The 19029-nt window shown below is 41.7% G+C and overlaps 1 protein-coding gene across 2 annotated transcripts in view; it reads left to right on the top strand.

Moving 5' to 3' along the window:
* Nucleotides 1-3261: 3261 nt before the first annotated feature.
* IPCEF1 (interaction protein for cytohesin exchange factors 1) overlaps nucleotides 3262-19029 on the top strand; it is a 49991-nt gene continuing 34223 nt past the window's right edge. Inside the window, exon 1 of one of the 2 annotated variants that reach the window (XM_061624179.1) lies at nucleotides 3262-3483. In XM_061624179.1, coding sequence (XP_061480163.1) covers nucleotides 3453-3483 — 31 coding nt within the window. In that variant the 5' untranslated portion in view covers nucleotides 3262-3452. Of the gene's footprint in view, nucleotides 3484-4034; nucleotides 4107-19029 lie in introns of those variants that run through there. The other variant, XM_061624180.1, reaches the window with a different exon arrangement.

Here is a 19029-nt window from a genome sequence, read left to right as displayed (position 1 = left end):
TTTCCCCTTTGAATCCAAATTAAACCAACCCGCTGAAAATGCAAAAAGTGAAGGAAAACCCTTCTCCGCTTTGCCGCACTCCTCCCATGTAGGTGCTTTGCTCTGATGTTTTTTATTGGGGGGTGGATCATCACTTTCAGATACTCCCCTTTCTCCGCCCACTAAACTCTCCATTTTATTTCTGTTTGCTCAACAAGCAACTTACGACTGACGGATCCTGAACTGCTGCAGCTCTCCTTTCTTTTGCCCCTTTCTCACCCAATAAACTGCCTTCCTTCACTCTTGTTCTTTCTTTCTTAAACTTCAGCACAGTTTGAACTCTTTCCACCCAAACTGCCTTGGGTTTTGCAAAAGTGAAGCTGAACTACCCCCATGACTTTCCCACAGCTCTGCCAATCTGCAGGAAGGAAGGGAATGTTGGGCTGTGAAGCGTGGGGTGGTGGTGGTGGCGACGTCTACTTTTCATTGCAGCAGACACGCACAAAAAAACTGTCTCCAACTACCTAATTTTAAAAAAGAAAAAGGAAGAAAGGGTTTTACTAGGAATAGGAGGGGGGGTCTAGTCAGTGTCATGTCAATTTCACACAGGGGTGCTCTCCTGGCTTCAGTCTTGAAGCTCAAACAGTCATGGGGATTGCACCCCCCTCTGTATTCTGAGTTCCATAGTTTCTTCTTCTGACTACATCATGAGTGTGTGTGTGTGTGTGTGTGTTATTTAACAATTCCCTGCATGATGGTTGATGGAACCCCCCCCCAATATCATTGTATCATCCGATTACTGATGTGACAGAAGGTGTGCATGTGTGTGCACGAGCACACACACACGCACACACACGTTTCTACTTCCACTAAAAATTGCATTTTATATGTACTTAATAGAAAAGGGCTTTTGCTATGAATATGTTGGGAGGAAATGAAAATGACAGAAAAGGTTTTGTGTCAATTGCACCCCCCATGCTCTCCCCACTACAGTGTGCAATTGACAAGAAACAATGAAATACAAAAAAACCTCCCCTTCTCCATTTGGGGGTGTGGCCACAGGAAACTGATACTAAAAGTGAATGGAAAACAGCGGATTGTAAGGTAGTGTGAATCTTGCAAATCTATCACGAAGGGAAAAGCTGTGCCTTCAATCCAAAGCTTACCTCCCGTGTGAATCAGCCCTGAGTAATGCTACCTATTGCTATATAGAGATAAGTACCAGTACCAAAATGAAATTGGAGAACTTTGAGATTTGAATTCAGCTTTGAACATTTTCAAAGTTTATTTTGGAAATTCACTAAGGAATCCCCCACCCTCAAATGAAGCTCCCTTAAAGCCTTGTTAATGATAAAACTGGCCACACTGAATGGTTTCATAGCTAGTGTCCTTCCAAGTATTTTAAAAATCAAATAGCATTCAGCATTGAAGAATATCACATATTTAGTTAATGTATATTCCACCTCCTCACAATGGTCAGGGCAGCTGCTAAAAGCTTCAAACAGTTAAAAACCAATAAGAACATAAGAAGAGCCTTCTGCATCAGGCCAATGGCTCATCTCGTCCAGCATCCTGTTCTCACAATGGCCAACCAGTTGCCCGTGGGAAGCCCGCGAACAGGACCTGAGTGCAAGAGCGTTCTCCTCTTCCTGCAGTTTCCAGCAACTGGCATATGGAAGTATACAGCCCCTGACTGTGGAGACATAGCATAGCCATCATGGCTATTGACAGAGCATAGTTATCATAGCCATGGATGACTTTATTCTCCATGAATTTGTCTAATCCTCTTTTCAAGCTATCTGAGTTGGTGGCCATCATTACCTCTTGTGGAAGCAAATTATAGTTTAACTATGTGCTGTGTGAAGAAGGACTTCCTTTTGTCTGTCCTGAATCTTCCAACATTCAGCTTCATTGGATGTCCCATGAGTTCTAGTGTTATGAGAGAGGGAGAAAAAGTCTCTCTGTCCACTTTCTCCATGTCATGCATAATTTTATACACTTCTATCATGTGACCTCTTACTTGCTTTTTCTCTAAACTAACAAGCCCCAAATACTGCACCCTTTCCTCATAGAGGAGTTGCTCCATCACCTTGATCCTTGACCTTTTCCAGCTCTACAATATCCTTTTTTGCAGATCAGAACTGTATGCAATATTTCAAATGTGGCCGCACCATAGATTTGTGTAATGGCATTATGCTATCAGCAGGTTTTTTCACAATACCTTCCTAATAAAATGGAATTTGCTTTTTCCACAGCTGCTGCATAGTGGGTTGACATCTTCATTGAGCTATCCATGATGACCACAAGGTCTCATTCCTGGTCAGTCACTGCCAGTTCAGATCCCGTGAGCAAATGTGTGAAATTAAGATTATTTGCTCCAATATGGGTGGGTGGGTGAGGGAGAGAGTGGGGTGGTAGTGAAGTGGTGGTGATGGTGGAGGAAGGGAGTAGGGTAGGTGGGTGAATGAGTAGGTGTGGGTGAGTGAGTGAGTAGGGTGGGGTGGGAGGAGTGAGTGGGGTGGGGTGAGTAGGAAGGTACCAGGGGGAATGAATGGGGTGGGAAGTAGGAAGGAAAGTGCCGAGGCGATGAATTTGGTGGGGGTGGGGGAGAGTGAGTGGAATGGGTGTGGGTAGGAAGGTGCAAGGGGGAATGAGTAGGGTTGGTGTGGGTAGGAAGGTGTGAGAGGGAGTGCCATCACTAGAACCCACCTCTGTGATGTCACTAGGGCCCGTCCCTGAAATCTCTGGGTTTGGGATGCTTGTGACCTGGCAACCCTATGACACACCTTGGACATACAATTCAGGAGTAAAAAGACCCATGGCCAACAACCCCATTAAGTTACTCATTACTTTAATTAGTACTTTAAAAAAAGTTACAGAAACATAGAAGTTACTGAATTATTTGCCAATTTAAAAGAGTTTTGGGACTCCCAGTATTGCAACAAGAAGTTTTGAATTCTTCATGTTCTTCTCATTTGTTTTAAGAGGATGCCTAATAATACAAACCAGCAGTTAAGGAGTTTCTTTTACTTTTTCACAGTCACCACTTTGTTACACTCAAGAGTGGAATTAAGCATAGGAGTTAAAACATAAAACTTATCACAGTAGCCTCTATGCAAACCATTTCCCCTGAAGAGCGATGTGAAATCAAGGAGGCTGATGATGTCTGCTGTTGCAGTTGTTTCTGTTTTCAGTGTACTGTATTGTGGGGACTTCCATGACTTAAGGAAAACAGTCAGTCAGCACTCTGCTGACTTTGGGAGAGAGACTGGCTGTGTTTATATTAAAGAGTGGCCCAAGGGCTCTGGGCCCTAAGTCTTTTGTGCCATTCCCTTGATTTCTTGCCCCTTCCCTCTTTTTTAACTTTTTTTTTTTTTACAGGGTGGCAGGATGCATTGCAAAATGCAGTGCTAGAGTTCCTAGCCACATGCCAGGCTGTGACCCAGATTGTGATTGCTGGATATCATGAGCGGATGGTATTGACCGGTGACAAGAAACTTCTAAGTATGTGCAATAGCTGGATGGAGAGGGGGAGAAGGGCAGAAAGGTGGGATTTAAATCCAATAAATAAATAATGTAAGATGTTGGATAAGGCTTGTCTAGTTGATACATATACATAGACTGCAGTCCTTCCCAATTGATTGTGGTCTGTGTGAATCTGAAAAGGGAAATGTTTGGTGGTGTAGAGCATGAAGGAATAGGGGAGACACAGTTAAGAGCAATGGCTTTGTGCAGTATAGTTAAACACAATTCTCTTTCCTGTATGTCTGCAGTTACGTAAATGAAGATTGGCTAAGATGACAACACAATCTACAAAATGAATGAGTTTCTTGGTTATATAGGTTAACCGTTAGAGGACCTGTGTGTCTCTGCTCAGTCTATGCTCTCTCTTTGTGGCTCCTAGACAGATTGGTCTGAACAAAAGTTTGTCAATTGGGATGGCTTTGGGTAGCCTCTATGCCAGCCAGCTTATTCTTTTTGGTTTGCCTACTCATGTCTTTTCCACCAGTTTCCTCTTGGGTAATCTTTCATTGCAACTAATTTGAGTAAGAAGAGTTTCCTGTCTCCTTTGAGAAGGTAGAGAAGGTGGCAGCATTGGAGGGTTCTCTTGAATTCCTAGCTCCTGGGTATGTGCATTTGTTTCTTTAAAATTTCACTGAAATGCTATTCTGGTGTTTGCCTCATCTGTGAGTTGGCTGGAAGTGACAATGTATTCACATTAATTTTGTTTTTATTTTTCAAAGATCAGTTCTACTTCCCCTTTTCCTTCAGTTAGACAATACGTAGGACTGATTGAAAGACAGGGCATAGATCAGACAAAATTAAAACACTTTTAATTCCCATTGCCATTCCCCAGATATTGTGTACTAGGTTGCAGCCTTGAGTACATGTATTGAAATTGACAGTAAGTGCTGAAGTTTGACTAAACTGTGCTTTTTGTGTTCTGTTAAGTTATCTGTAAACTAGAAATGACAGTGTGAAGCTCTAGGAAATTTTAACTGGATGGAGATGCATGCCATTGTGTGTGCTTTGATAGTGAAGTGTAAAGGTAATGCCAACAATTAGTTAAGGTTCAGAACATTTTTTTTTTTGATACTGCAGTGCAAATGGGTGTAATCTTTGTTTGCAGAACTTGGTCCATTTTTCTCACAGGGATAGCTGTCTTCTCACAGGGTAGCTCTTGCATCAAAAACAATAAAGAAACTTAAGGCATCTTAAAGACTAGCAAATTTCTTGACATAAACTTTTGTGGACTATAGTCATATTGCTTGCACATAGTACAGCATGAAATAGACTTCCATTGTGATATTTGCCCTTGTGCAATGAACGGGAAGTTGCTTGTGGGCATTTCTTAAAGTAGCAAGACTTCTTTGGCTATTTCCTGTACAATGTTATCATTTCTGTTTTGTCCTTGATAACTTCTGAGATGATCCATGCTTCTAGCTCTCTTTCCTTCTCCCAGGAGGTCTTTAAGGCCAGATAATCAATTTATGGGGCAACAAGAATTTCATGTTTTTGCACGAGAACCACCCATCTATTCAAGGAAGCCTTTCTGTTCCAAGAATACTGCATTTCCCCAGCATTCAAATAGCAACATGTAATTCTTACCCAAGCTTAACTTGTGATTTGGAGTGCCATCTAGAATGTGGGTGCATGACATTTTCAGCACTTATTGATTAATACCTGTGATGTCACTGTAAAATATTTCTGCCCTCTCCCTTGCTAACGTCCTGTTGCCACCATAACTCTAGCACTTTTCATGTAAAGCTGAGGAATGGACAAGAGAATCCCCTTGTCAGTTTCACTTCCAGCAGCAAGTATTTGGATGTTATTTTATTATCTATTTGAATAATTTATTAACAATTTCATATTTTTAAAAAATTGAAGTTATGTACAAGAAAATATTATACATAATCTCAACATATATACAAAAATAGCAGCTTAGGGTGATATTCAACAACAGTCCTACTCAGAGTAAAACCACTGAAGCTAATGGACATGGCTAACTTAGGTCCATTAATTTCAGTGGGTCTATTCTGAGAAGTACTTAGTTGAATACAACCTATAATATACAATGTAGTTCTTCTGTTTCATAAAATTAACAATAGACATGGGAAGACTTGTGTGAATAAAAATGTCTTCAAGCAGGCATTGAAACTCCAATAGGGTCAACTAGCACCTACTTTGGGAATTAAGGGCACAATCCAACTTACCATTCCGCCAGGCTGTGGTGAGTTGGATGCCGTGGATCCCAGGCTGCGCTGGCCTCTGCCAGCAGCAGCCCTCTGCCACAGCTGAGCCATGGCACCCCTGAGAGCAGCCAGCCCGGCAGATGGAGGGCCAGTAGAAGCCAGTGAAAGCCCTGAAAATAGAGTGTTCATGGGGGTGGAACCATGGGGGGGATGTACGTGAGATCCTCCTTACATTCAGAGCCCTCCTCTGGATCCTGCTCAACCCGGAAACTTCAATGGCCAAAGGCTGTCGGAGTAAGAAATTGTAATGGGCCTCTGTGGGGAGCGCTTACGCCCCAGGAGGCTGATTCATGGGAGCCGGTACTTCCAGGCTGGCTCATGTGCGCAGCTGCCAATGGAGCTGGCATTCAGCCAGGGCAGCAGCTCCCGAGCAGGAGGAGGATCCTGCGGAACTTTATGCTGGCTCTTTGACTGCCAGCCCCCCTTCCACCAGCTTCCCGGTATTTGGATTGCTCTGTAAATGTGGCTTGAATCTTTCTTTGAAGTTTTGTCTTCCTTCTCTTTCCCTGAAAAAGTAGACTTTAGAGTCACACAGCAACACAGTCACAATGATATCTATGAAACTGCTATTAAATGTTGCTAAATAGTAGTATAGGAATATTTTTAATACACAAATAAAATTATTTAGGAACATCTATTGCATCTGTACTGGTAACACTGGCTTTTGCACCTTGAAGTGCAAAATAACCATAAGCAATAAGTACAATAAGCCAATTGTGAAAAGCCAATTTCACCAGGACACACAACTGAATGTGCATCATGTGGGCAGTGCCACTGTCGAGTCTCTGAAGAGCTATCACCTGGATACAGACAGTGTAGAAGAAACTTCCTAAACTTGTTACCAGTTTCTATTTAATGATGAAAAAGATCACTGTGAAATGCAGAAATTCTGCAGTAGCACAAGGGTATGCATTTCCAAATTCCAATGAGTTCTAGAAAATATAGGCCTAATTTTTTTTAAAAAAATCAGTAAGGGCAGGCTAAATAAAAAGTTAACTTTGCACCAGTTCTCTGTGCATATATATTCCAGTTTGATGCATCCTCATATGATGGGAGCTGGAATAGTTCATGCCAAAGCATAACATTTCACCTGTCTTATAGTGTAGGCTCATCCTTACAAAAGCTTGTGCTGTAATTAGGGATGGAAAGATCTGTCAGTTTCAGTTCTCTCAGTTTCCCATTAGGTTTTAGATTTGATTCTAAATGTGAACTGAATTGACTTCTCTCCCATCCCTAACTGCAATAAATTAGTGGATCTTCTAGCATTCTTTGTCCTCACTGAATGCAAGACTTCATTCTGAAGTGGAAAATACTAGCTTTTGCCACATGAGGGCACATTCAGTTGAAATATTCACCACAATAAAATGATGCACACAACTAATCTCTCAGTGAATTTACCATGTTAAAAAGCAACATGAGATTTGGTTCCTGACAAATGTGTTTCCTGGTGTGTGAAATATGGATGGTTACAAAAATAGAGCATACAGAACTGTAAGGAAGCGAAGAGATATGCTTAAAAGACCATACTTGATCCAGGTGGATTGTGGGATCAAGATGCAAGCTGAAGATAATTTGGAGGCAAAGACTCTACATGCTTACATTTTTCAGTGTCTATAGGAAAGCCTGTGTGTGTGTTTAAAGGTCACACTTGGATTTCACAACATGGTGTTTTAAAGTAGATTCTAAATATATGTATTTTGGTACAGAGAGCTGCCTTTTATGGCTATGTATGTGCATACACACATGTTAATACATTTATTTTCAAACCTCGCTGACAAGTCCTGTCATCAAAAGGGCCTCTGCAGCTGGCCATGCAGTTAATAGAAAGTTGTGATCTTTTAGTTGACGTTCATACTGTCATTTATTCATTTCAAGCTGTACATTTGGAGAAATGTGTTTCTATATATAGCTAAACTGTGATGATGTGTTCTATGAGAATCCCAGCTTTCAGCCTTTAGAGATGCAGACATTAGCCCCAGATGGCATTTGAGTTTATAAAGAATCTGCAGGAGGGAACAGAATTGCAGGCTGTGTCAGCGCTATTCTACACACATACTTGTTTGGAAGAGTCTACACATGCAAGACTCTTTTCATGATTGAGAACCCTGCTTTGATCAGATTGCTGATCACATGGAGAGAGCCTGCTATCATGATCCACTACCTACCCCACCCACGCACATTTATTCTACACCCAAAAGTCCCGTAGAGTTAAAATTTCCATGGAGGCAAGAGGTAGGATGGGGAAAAGTGACCAGCATTTCCAGTCAGTCAGGTATTTGGATTTTGTTGTGAATTACCAAATCTGGCTGTGTCTGTGAAAGACAATTTACAAAAATTAATTGATAATAATAAGCATAATAAATTATGCAAAATTAGCAATTATGCACATAATTTACATAGTGTGTGTATATATTAAAATGTTCCATTTTCTTAGCACAGAATTGGGTTACCCTTCCCTAAAACTCCTAACCAGCTTCGTCCCTTCAAAATTTGGATTCCAGGGATTCCAGGGATTCCACCAATTGGGGCTGTGCACACTTCCCCCTTTCCACTCTGTGGCTCCAATCCAGAGGGGGAGCATTAAACCAACCCTGCCCTGGGGTGGTAGTGTTCATGTTTAATTTTTTTACAATCTAATTAAACATATGGGGAGAAGAGTCAGTGAGTGTGGGGGAGGGAGACAGTGAGGGCAGCAGTTACATTGCCGCTTCCTGATTCCCTACTGAGCTGCAGCCAACCTAGCCATCCCTCCGTGGAGATGGAAAGAAGAGGGCAGAAGAACCTCCATATTTCAGCCCACACCCCAGCTGAGCAGCAGTGAAGAACTGATGAGTATGAGGGAGGGAGACAGCAAGGGCTCAGCTACATTGCCGCTTCCCAACTCCCTACCAAGCTGCAAAGAGAAACAGAAAACAGAGCGGGTCAATTTACCCTGCATGATGCTGTTTTGCAAAGACCTTTCAAAAGCCCCTTGCAAAACAGCACCCCCCAGGATCGCTCACTTGCCTCATGATCCTGCACGATACTGTTTTGCAAGGGGCTGTAGGAAAGCCCTTGCAAAACAGCACCTCAGCCCCCCCGAGGACCACTGCCTCTGCTGATCAGGCAAGAAGGAGAGCTGTGGCACTTCTTGTTCCTCCCTCATGCCCCAGGGTCCCTCTGGGTCATCAGATCTAACCCAGAGCAATCAGCGCCTGTCGGAATCTGACTCAGCTAAGGCCCAAATATGTCTGATTAGGTCCAATCTGGCTCAGGCCTTCAGCCTTGCTGAATCTGGAGGAAAACCCCGTACCAATTACGATAATATTTTGTTTGCTACAATTCCCCAGGCTCTTGTTTGCTATTCATATATTTTAGCCCATTTAGTTATGCCACTATTGTTTTTGTTGTACTATTTCATTGTTTTCTGCTTAACTTTTGATGTTTCTTATAATTTGCATGATGAAAAAGGTGTTTCCTATCTGCCTGTTTATATTTGGGATATAATTTCTAAACAGGATTGATTTTTTTCTATTTTATAGGATCCCTCCTCATTTTCATTTCCTCACTTGTAGCTACTTTTAGAAGCAGTTGTCTTATTTTTAGTTTCCAATAGGTGAAGGCCACAATGTGAGCATTCTGGTCTATTGTTGTTGTTTTTGGCTTATTAGAAGCACAATGCATATGAAGAAAGGCACATCTTGGTTCATAGATTCTTACAGGCACATCTGCCTGACATGCTACAATCCATTTTTTTAAGGGTAATATGCTCACAGCTTGCTACTCCTACCAGTGCGTTGCAGCAGTTTGCAGTAGTTGCAGTTTTTGAACATCCCCATGTAAGACAGCCCCATGTAGAGTGCATTACAGCACAATAAATGGACTTCCATTTATTTCAAAGTGTCTGTTCTGTGGATAACTAATACTGGATATCACCTGTTAGTCTGGAAGTTAAGTGAGACTTGTTCCTGGCTTGCAGGTTTTTACTGGGGAAAATTGTTTTGCAGAACAAACTCTTGCATCAGATCTCTTCTCTTTCCATTGCTGTTGTTTGAGATTGTGATGAGATGAGATAAGACAATGGACAATTGCACAAATACAGGTTAACAAAATAGAAATGGCTTTAACCATTTTTGCCGTTTGGGAAGAATCAAAAAGAGAGTCCCTGAATTGAATGGCTAGTGAAGCCTAATTTGTAGTTATTAGGCAGAAATGTTTTCATTACTCATCCAGTAACAACAGCAACAATACTTGGACAATGTACAGTGCATTAGAGCTGGTATGGGCAGGCTTCAGGGTTACATGATCTACTTTGTCTTTTACTCAGACCTCAAGATTTCCACCAAGCAGAGTCAGGTGCACAAGCAGTGGCTCAGAGGGGTGGACATGCACCAGTTAGAACGAACAGAGTGTCTCTGTGCATCTGCTCAGCCCAGGAAATTGTTTTCAGAACCAGAACTAAACTCACAGTCCTTCCCCACCTAAATCCACTCCTGGTTTCTCTCTAAACTTTCTTTGTTTCAGCTGCCTAATTTAACCTACTGCAGAGAGATCAACCAGTAGACTCTGATCTACCTTCTGTCCAATTCTTGCCTGAGAATTGAAACTGCTTTGTATACACTTTTCAGTATTCCTTACAACAATTCTGTAAGATAGGTAAGAATGTTGGACTATGAGACCTGTTAGGCTATGAGAACCATGAAGCTCACTGGGTGATCTTGGACCAGTTACTCTCACACACACTGCCTAAGGTACTACACAAGTTGTGAGGATAAAACAAAGGAGAGTGAATGAGTTCCTTGGAAGAAAAATGCAATATAAATGAAAGGGGCTAAGACTGGAAGAGTGTGGCTTTCCTACGACCACTTAGTGTTTTTGTTTGCCCTAGGCTCCTTCTGGGAGGAAGGGTGGGATAAAAATTTAATATAAATAAATAAATATTTTAAATTAGGCAGCAACATACCCTGTAGCTCAGCCTTTATCAACTAGGTGGCCTCCCTGTCTTTTGGATTACAACTCCTTTTACATACTAGAGCTAGCAAGGGCGGATGGAAGTTATAGCTCAAAACATGAAGGGCACCAGGCTGTCAAAGACAGCTACAATCTTAAATTCTGCAAGAATTTGCAATTTTTTGCAATTTTTTTAAAACAAAATGCTCATGAAAATTCATCAGCATTTTAGTGCAAAGGTCTCCTAATAAATACATTATGTAATTTTGACTACACATTTTTGCAAGCAATGTCTCCTAATATTATGTGTTTTTGTATGCTATTTTCACTAATATATTCATTTTTATGCACATGTTCACCTAACATATGCATTTTTGTAAACATGTGTTGGAGAACTACATCGCAAAATTTGGATAAGTGAGAATATTGAAGGATGGCTGTGTTTCACTTCCCAGATTGTTTTGGAAAGTGCAGATTTGATACTTTCAACTTTAAATGTGAATGGAATCAAATTTCTTCTCCATTAACATAATAGTGTTCATGCTGTATCAGCTATGAGAAGAATTTATTTTCAGAGTCCCCAAGATACATCTGAAGAATATTTTGTGGAGGATCAGGAATTCTGCAAATCAGATCGCTTCTATAATTATTTAAATATGGATTGGGAAGCTTAATTTTAATTTCGTACTTCTTAACATTTTTGATGATAAGCTTTCTAACTGCGCATCAACTTAGAACAGTTTATGCACATTTTAAAACTGTATGGCTACAGAGACTTTTTAGAACCCTTACGTGCTTATAGACACACATATAATATTATATGTAGATACTGTACATTCATGATCTCCCCCACCCACACAGTAGTGTATTGCGGCATGAACTGGTGAAAGAATACTAGATTGAAAAGGAGATAGTTGCATTCTTTTCTGGTATCTCCAGTTTTTACCTTCTCATTGGTGTTTTCTTTCAAAATGATTGTTGCAAGCGGTCCATTTGCCTTAGCGGTGAGAGGTTTGCTACCCATGGAAGTTTGGTTATGGGGCAGGACAGAAATGACCATAAATAAATGGTAAATAAATAAGTTCCAGGGTAACACTGGAAGAGTTAATTTCATTTGAATAAGAGAGCATTAAACCCTTGATAGTTTTATAATATTATTATAAAAGCGGGTGGTTGCCAATCAGCTCCAGGTGCTCTTGGATGAGACCGATTATCTGGATCCGTTTCAATCCGGTTTTAGGCCTGGTTTTGGCACTGAAACAGCCTTGGTCGCCCTGTATGATGACCTCTGTCGGGAGAGGGACAGAGGGAGTGTGATTCTGTTGATTCTCCTTGATCTCTCAGCGGCGTTTGATACCATCAACCATGGTATCCTTCTGGGGAGACTCGCGGAGTTGGGAGTTGGAGGCACTGCTTGGCAGTGGTTCCGCTCCTACTTGGCGGATCGTCACCAGAAGGTAGTACTTGGGGAACATTGCTCAACTCCTTGGACTCTCCATTGTGGAGTCCCTCAGGGGTCGGTTTTGTCCCCCATGCTTTTTAACATCTACATGCAGCCTCTGGGTGCCGTCATCAGGAGTTTTGGAGTGCGTTGCCACCAGTACGCTGATGACATGCAGCTCTATTTCTCCTTTTCATCTTCTACAGGTGAGTCTGTGGATGTGCTGAATCATTGCCTGACCGCGATAATGGACTGGATGAGAGCTAATAAACTGAGACTCAATCCAGACAAGACTGAGACACTGTTGGTGAGTGCCTCCCCTGCCCAGATGGTGGATGTTCACCCTGTTCTAGATGTGGTCACACTCCCCTTGAAGGAACAGGTTCGTAGTCTGGGAGTTCTTTTCGATCCTTCCTTGTCTCTTGAGGCGCAAGTGGCCTCGGTGGCAAGGAATGCGTTCTACCACCTTCGGTTGGTAGCCCAGCTACGCCCCTATCTGGACAGGGATGACCTCGCCTCAGTTGTTCATGCTCTGGTAACTTCTAGGCTGGATTACTGTAATGCGCTCTACGTAGGGCTGCCCTTGAAGACAGTTCGGAAGCTTCAGCTAGTGCAAAACGCAGCAGCCAGACTGCTGACGAGGACCAGCCGGTCAGCACATATAACACCTGTTCTGGCCCGTTTGCACTGGCTACCTATTTGTTTCCGAGCCAGATTCAAGGTGCTGGTTTTGACCTATAAAGCCTTACACGGCGTGGGACCACAATATCTTGTGGAACGCCTCTCCCGCTATGAACCTACCCAGTCACTTCACTCAGCATCTAAGGCCCTCCTCCGGGTACCAACCCATCGAGAAGCCCGGAGGACAGTTACTTGATCTAGGGCCTTTTCTGTAGTGGCCCCCGAACTGTGGAACAGCCTCCCCGAAGAAGTACGCCTGGCGTCTACGCTTCTATCTTTTCGGCGCTAGGTTAAGACCTGGCTATGCTCCCAGGCATTTTAAGCGTTTATGTTATAATTTAAATTTTTTATTTTTTATTTTTTTCTTTAGTTGCTGCTTGTGTTTATTGTTTGTTGTCTGATTTTATTGTTGATATTTTGTATTTTAACCTTTTTGTACACCGCCCAGAGAGCCACTCGCTATGGGCGGTCTATAAATGAAACAAATAAATAAATAAAATTATGTACAAATATACCAGCCTAGCACAATGGAAGTAAGTAGACTTCAACAGTATGTAGCTCAGCTGCTGGTCCTGTATCAGATTCCCGGGGTCAATCTAAACATGATGATAGCCGTATCTGTTTGAATCCTATAACTGAGATTCTCCCTTTCTTTTTCTTAAACAAATGAACAGCAAGTGCAGGGGGCTGTGATCTGAATTGGAGCCATGGGGACTGATATTTTAACTCTCCATTCTTCTGATATTTACTTTTAAAGCTGCTTTTGGCAGCAAATAGCAAGTGTATGCATGTGTATATCCTACCCTAATAGGCAAAATTGTATGTGTGTGTGTGTGTGTGTGTGTGTGATTGATCACATGAGTTGCTGATCAGCCCATGCAGGAGCTCCCCATGACTGGCTTGTGTATACCTGAGTGTGGGTGCCCCTCCCCACCTTTCCTGTTGTAGGGCTGTATCCTGGATTTGATCCTGGGACCTGCTGTATGTAAAATGTAAGCTGTTTCCCCCAGCAAGAGCTCCTTTGCAGTTCTTGTGCTGCTGGCAGCTGCGGTCGGGTGTTGAGGCTGGGGCAGCAAACACCTTGTCATGTGTTTGATGCCTGACTGGTGTTGTGGCGGAGGGGTTAGGGAACTGCTCTATGGTTGGCAATGTGGGTTTGAGTCCCATGAACTCCTTCTCATTTGCCCCTTTTGGGGGGAAGGGCCATAGCTTAATGGTAGAGCATTTGCCTTGCATGCAGCAGGTCCTAAGTTCGGTCCCCTGCATCTTCAGATAGAGCTGGGAAAGACTCCCTGTCTGAAACCCCAGAGAGCCGCTGCCAGTCAGTGTAGACAATACTGAGTTAGATGGATCAATGGTCTGACTCAGGATAAGGCAGCGTCCTACATTCCTGTGCCCCTGGTGTGGCTGGCCAGGTATGTACAAGGTGAATGTAGACATTTTTTCCTTCTTCTGGTGGGGCTTGACAGGGATGTCTCTCTGTGTGTCCTCTGGAGGCCTTTTCCCAATGGAGCTATCTGGGTGCTGTGTTTGTTTTTAAAGGCTGATTAACTATATGCACTATTGTACACACACCCTTCTGGATATTATATGTGTAATACATATAAAAGAGTCAAGTGCCATGTTTTACTATATTTCCGCACCATAATTTTATAAATATATTAATACATGCATATTTTAAACAGTTATATGTATTGGTGAATGCATCTGTTTATATGCTGGTTACTTTAGCATGCAATACAGTAGGGCCCCACTCATACGGCAGGTTATGTTCCAGACCCCCGCCTAAAAGCTTTCACGTTTCGTTTATTAATATATGGTCACAGACCCATTCAAATAAAATAGTCAATAAAACATCAGAACAGTTAAGATACGGAAATATAAAAGTACAACATAAAAGAAAGTTAAAAGAGAAGAATCCTCTTGTGACTCCTTTGGGCATAGAAGAGGAACTTAGCCACTGACTCTGTTGTAGACTTATTAAAATTAGCTAGGAAATATTTCAAAAACCAGACCAAAGGCCTGCCAGGAAAGTTCTTCATAATTGGGCCAAGTAGTCTATCACAATCCTCCCTATAAAAATGACATACAAAAAAGACGTGAGTCAACGTTTCAACTTTGTCACCACAAGGACACAGCCGGTCTGCATAAGGGGTACCTTGGTATCTCTTTCCAAGAGAGCAGAAGGGAGACAATTAAACCTGGCTCCGGAAAATACATGCCGATACTTAGGAACAGACAGATTCTTCAAATAGTTAGTGTGTTTGGGGAACAGGAAATTCAGACCAAGGTGGGTAGGGGAGCACATTTTGCAAGTATTTGGTACAAAAAGTTGAAAGTCGATATCCCTAATTCGTTGGTCTAAAATGAATTTAGCAGTTCTAAAATTTTGCGTAAGGATAAAATCAAAAGAAAAATCTAATGAATGCATTTTAGCAATAAAAAATTTACACCAACAACTGGTGTAAACGTCTTTCAAAAGAAGATTTAAATAGCCTAAAGAAGGATTGCTGAAGACAACCTTAAGCCAGTATCTAAAAGCAAAGGACCATGCAGCACATTCAATAGAAACAAGGCCGGCCTCAAGACGTGAGTGTGCAGCTGGGATACACCTTGGCATTCCAAATAGAGATCTCAGGAATTTTGAAAGGACACTTTCCACAGCTGGATTAAATCCCTGGATCCAAATTGGAACACCGTACAGTAACTGAGGCAAGATTTTAGCCTTAAATACCTGGATGGCCGCTGGAATATATTGGGGCCCCTTTGTATAGAAAAAATGAAAAACTGCCTTGGTAGTACTCTGGGCTACCTGCACTGTATGTTTTCTGTGGGTGGCCCAAGAAAGGGTGGAAAAGAATGTGACACCCAGGTATTTAAATTGCTTGATTTGATCTATATGTTGCCCGCCAATAATCCACTTATTTGACTGAGGGCTCCTAGAGAAAACCATAATCTTGGTTTTACTAAAATTAATTATCAGCAAATTGTCCTTACAATAGGCCATGAAGACATGTAATAAACGCTCGAGTCCTATTTTTGATAGAGACATAAGCACAGCATCATCTGCATATAATAGCAGAGGGCATTTGGTCTCTGCCAACTTTGGAGGGTGAAAATCAGAACTTAGGCAATATCCAATCAAATCGTTCAAATAGAGATTGAATAGGGAAGGGACTAATATGCAACCTTGACGGACTGCCTTAGTAACAGAAATAGAATTTGTCAGGTTACCTTCTACTCCACACCTTACTCAAAGCATAGTGCGTTGGTGGAGACATTTGACAAGATAAAGCAATCTCTTGTCAATAGAAGAGTGAAGCAATTTGAGCCACAGTTTTTCTCTAGGGATTGAATCAAAAGCAGATCGATAAATGCTGTAAACAAACCATTTCGAAAAGAGGTCATATATTTCTTGGCCAAATGGATTAAGACTACACAGTGGTCGATGGTAGATTTACCCTTTCTAAAGCCTGCCTGTTCATTTCCCAAAATATTCTCATTCTCTATCCAAGCGGCAAGCCTCAGATTCAGATAACTAGTATATAGCTTACCCACTATCAACAATAGACTGATAGGTTGGTAATTTGATGGATCTTCCCTAGCCCCTTTCTTAAAGATTGGTATTACAATAGCCTCTAACTAAGCTAGGGGGAAAGATCAGTATTATTAATATGTGTAAATAGATTTGCCAGGAGAGGGGCCCACCAGGTTATGTTCGCCTTCAACATTTCAGGGGCGATTAAATTGGTTCCCAGAGCCTTTCCTGATTTGAGATGAACAATAAGAGATTTTATTCCAGACTGTGTAACTGGGGACCATGTTGGCAAATCATTAAGGTCTAAAAAAGAAGAACCAGCTGGTGGATGTTCCCTAGCTTCTGCAAACATTTCAGAAAAATATAATTCCCAAATGTCAGCAGAGATGTTACAACTAACTGGGCTTGATGCTGTGCCGAGAGCACCAGTAACCAAAGCCCAAAAGAGTTTAGAGTTATTGTTTAATGAGGAATTGAACAGTGCCTTCCACTCATTTTGGACTGCTTTTTTTTCTTTTGGGTTAGGAGTGATTTGTATTGCTTTTTAAGCAAATAATATTTTTGGGGTAGGGCTTTAAAGTTTTCCTTTCTATATTGGATATACACATTTCTCAGTTTTTTTACTACCTGGTACTCCTTGTCAAACCACTTAGGGACACTCTGCTGTACTATTGGTCTGGAAGTAGACTGTTTCGGGCTTAGGACAGGTTTCAAAAGGGAAATCAGTAACAGGTGAGGATTTAGGGCAGCAGAAATTTCTGTAGCTCTTAAGATAGCGCTTTTCAATTCTTCCCCCACAGGGGAATTGAGTAAACCAGTGACCTTAGTGTTTACATCTTCATACCAATATAGTCTCTTATGCCTAAGTTTTAAAAGTTGATCTCTGTACAAATGATTAGAGTCCAAGTGGATAGAAGCTGATAGAAGAGTAAAACTGAGAGGTAAATGATCACTATCAAGCCTGTCTCCAACCAAAAAATCCTTAATCAGGCTGGAAATAGAGTGGGAAATCAGCACGTAATCGACCACACTACTTCCATGACCAGATACATAAGTAAATTCAGCACAATCATCAAAACCCTAAAAGCGAAACCCGCCGAAAAGCGGAACTCCATCAACAAAATGGCGCCCAACGCCCAAAAAATGCCGTAAAAGCGGAACAAGCATGTATGAGTGACCACAGTGCTATTAAATTAAACATACATGTAACTGGCCAATTGCCAAGAAAATCCAACACGGTCACATTTGACTTCAAAAGAGGAAACTGCACAAAAATGAGGGGATTGGTAAAAAGAAAGCTGAAAAACAAAGTCCAGAGGGTCACATCACTCAAAAATGCTTGGAAGTTGTTTAAAAACACTATATTAGAAGCTCAACTGGAGTGCATACCGCAGATCAGAAAAGGTACCGCCAGGGCCAAGAAGATGCCAGCATGGTTAACGAGCAAAGTCAAGGAAGCTCTTAGAGGCAAAAAGTCTTCCTTCAGAAAATGGAAGTCTTGTCCGAATGAAGAAAATAAAAAAGAACACAAACTCTGGCAAAAGAAATGCAAGAAGACAATAAGGGATGCTAAAAAAGAATTTGAGGAGCACATTGCTAAGAACATAAAAACCAACAACAAAAAATTCTATAAATACATTCAAAGCAGGAGACCATCTAGGGAGACAATTAGACCCTTGGATGAGAAGGGAGTCAAAGGTGTACTAAAGAACGATAAGGAGATTGCAGAGAAGCTAAATGAATTCTTTGCATCTGTCTTCACAGTGGAAGATATAGGGCAGATCCCTGAACCTGAACTAACATTTGCAGGAAGGGATTCTGAGGAACTGAGACAAACAGTGGTAACGAGAGAGGAAGTTCTAGGCTTAATGGACAATATAAAAACTGACAAATCACCGGGCCCGGATGGCATCCACCCGAGAGTTCTCAAAGAACTCAAATGTGAAATTGCTGATCTGCTAACTAAAATATGTAACTTGTCCCTCGGGTCCTCCTCCGTGCCTGAGGACTGGAAAGTGGCCAATGTAACGCCAATCTTCAAAAAGGGATCCAGAGGGGATCCCGGAAATTACAGGCCAGTTAGCTTAACTTCTGTCCCTGGAAAACTGGTAGAAAGTATTATTAAAGCTAGATTAACTAAGCACATAGAAGAACAAGCCTTGCTGAAGCAGAGCCAGCATGGCTTCTGCAAGGGAAAGTCCTGTCTCAGTAACCTATTAGAATTCTTTGAGAGTGTCAACAAGCATATAGATAGAGGTGATCCAGTGGACATAGTGTACTTAGACTTTCAAAAAGCGTTTGACAAGGTACCTCACCAAAGGCTTCTGAGGAAGCTTAGCAGTCATGGAATAAGAGGAGAGGTCCTCTTGTGGATAAGGAATTGGTTAAGAAGCAGAAAGCAGAGAGTAGGAATAAACAGACAGTTCTCCCAATGGAGGGCTGTAGAAAGTGGAGTCCCTCAAGGATCAGTATTGGGACCTGTACTTTTCCACTTGTTCATTAATGACCTAGAATTAGGAGTGAGCAGTGAAGTGGCCAAGTTTGCTGACGACACTAAATTGTTCAGGGTTGTTAAAACAAAAAGGGATTGCGAAGAGCTCCAAAAAGACCTCTCCAAACTGAGTGAATGGGCGGAAAAATGGCAAATGCAATTCAATATAAACAAGTGTAAAATTATGCATATTGGAGCAAAAAATCTTAATTTCACA

This window comes from Rhineura floridana, chromosome 4 (genome assembly GCF_030035675.1).
Source record: "Rhineura floridana isolate rRhiFlo1 chromosome 4, rRhiFlo1.hap2, whole genome shotgun sequence".
Taxonomy (NCBI): domain Eukaryota; kingdom Metazoa; phylum Chordata; class Lepidosauria; order Squamata; family Rhineuridae; genus Rhineura; species Rhineura floridana.
The sequence above is the reverse complement of the archived record's forward strand: the minus strand, read 5'-3'. Positions and strand labels throughout refer to the sequence as shown.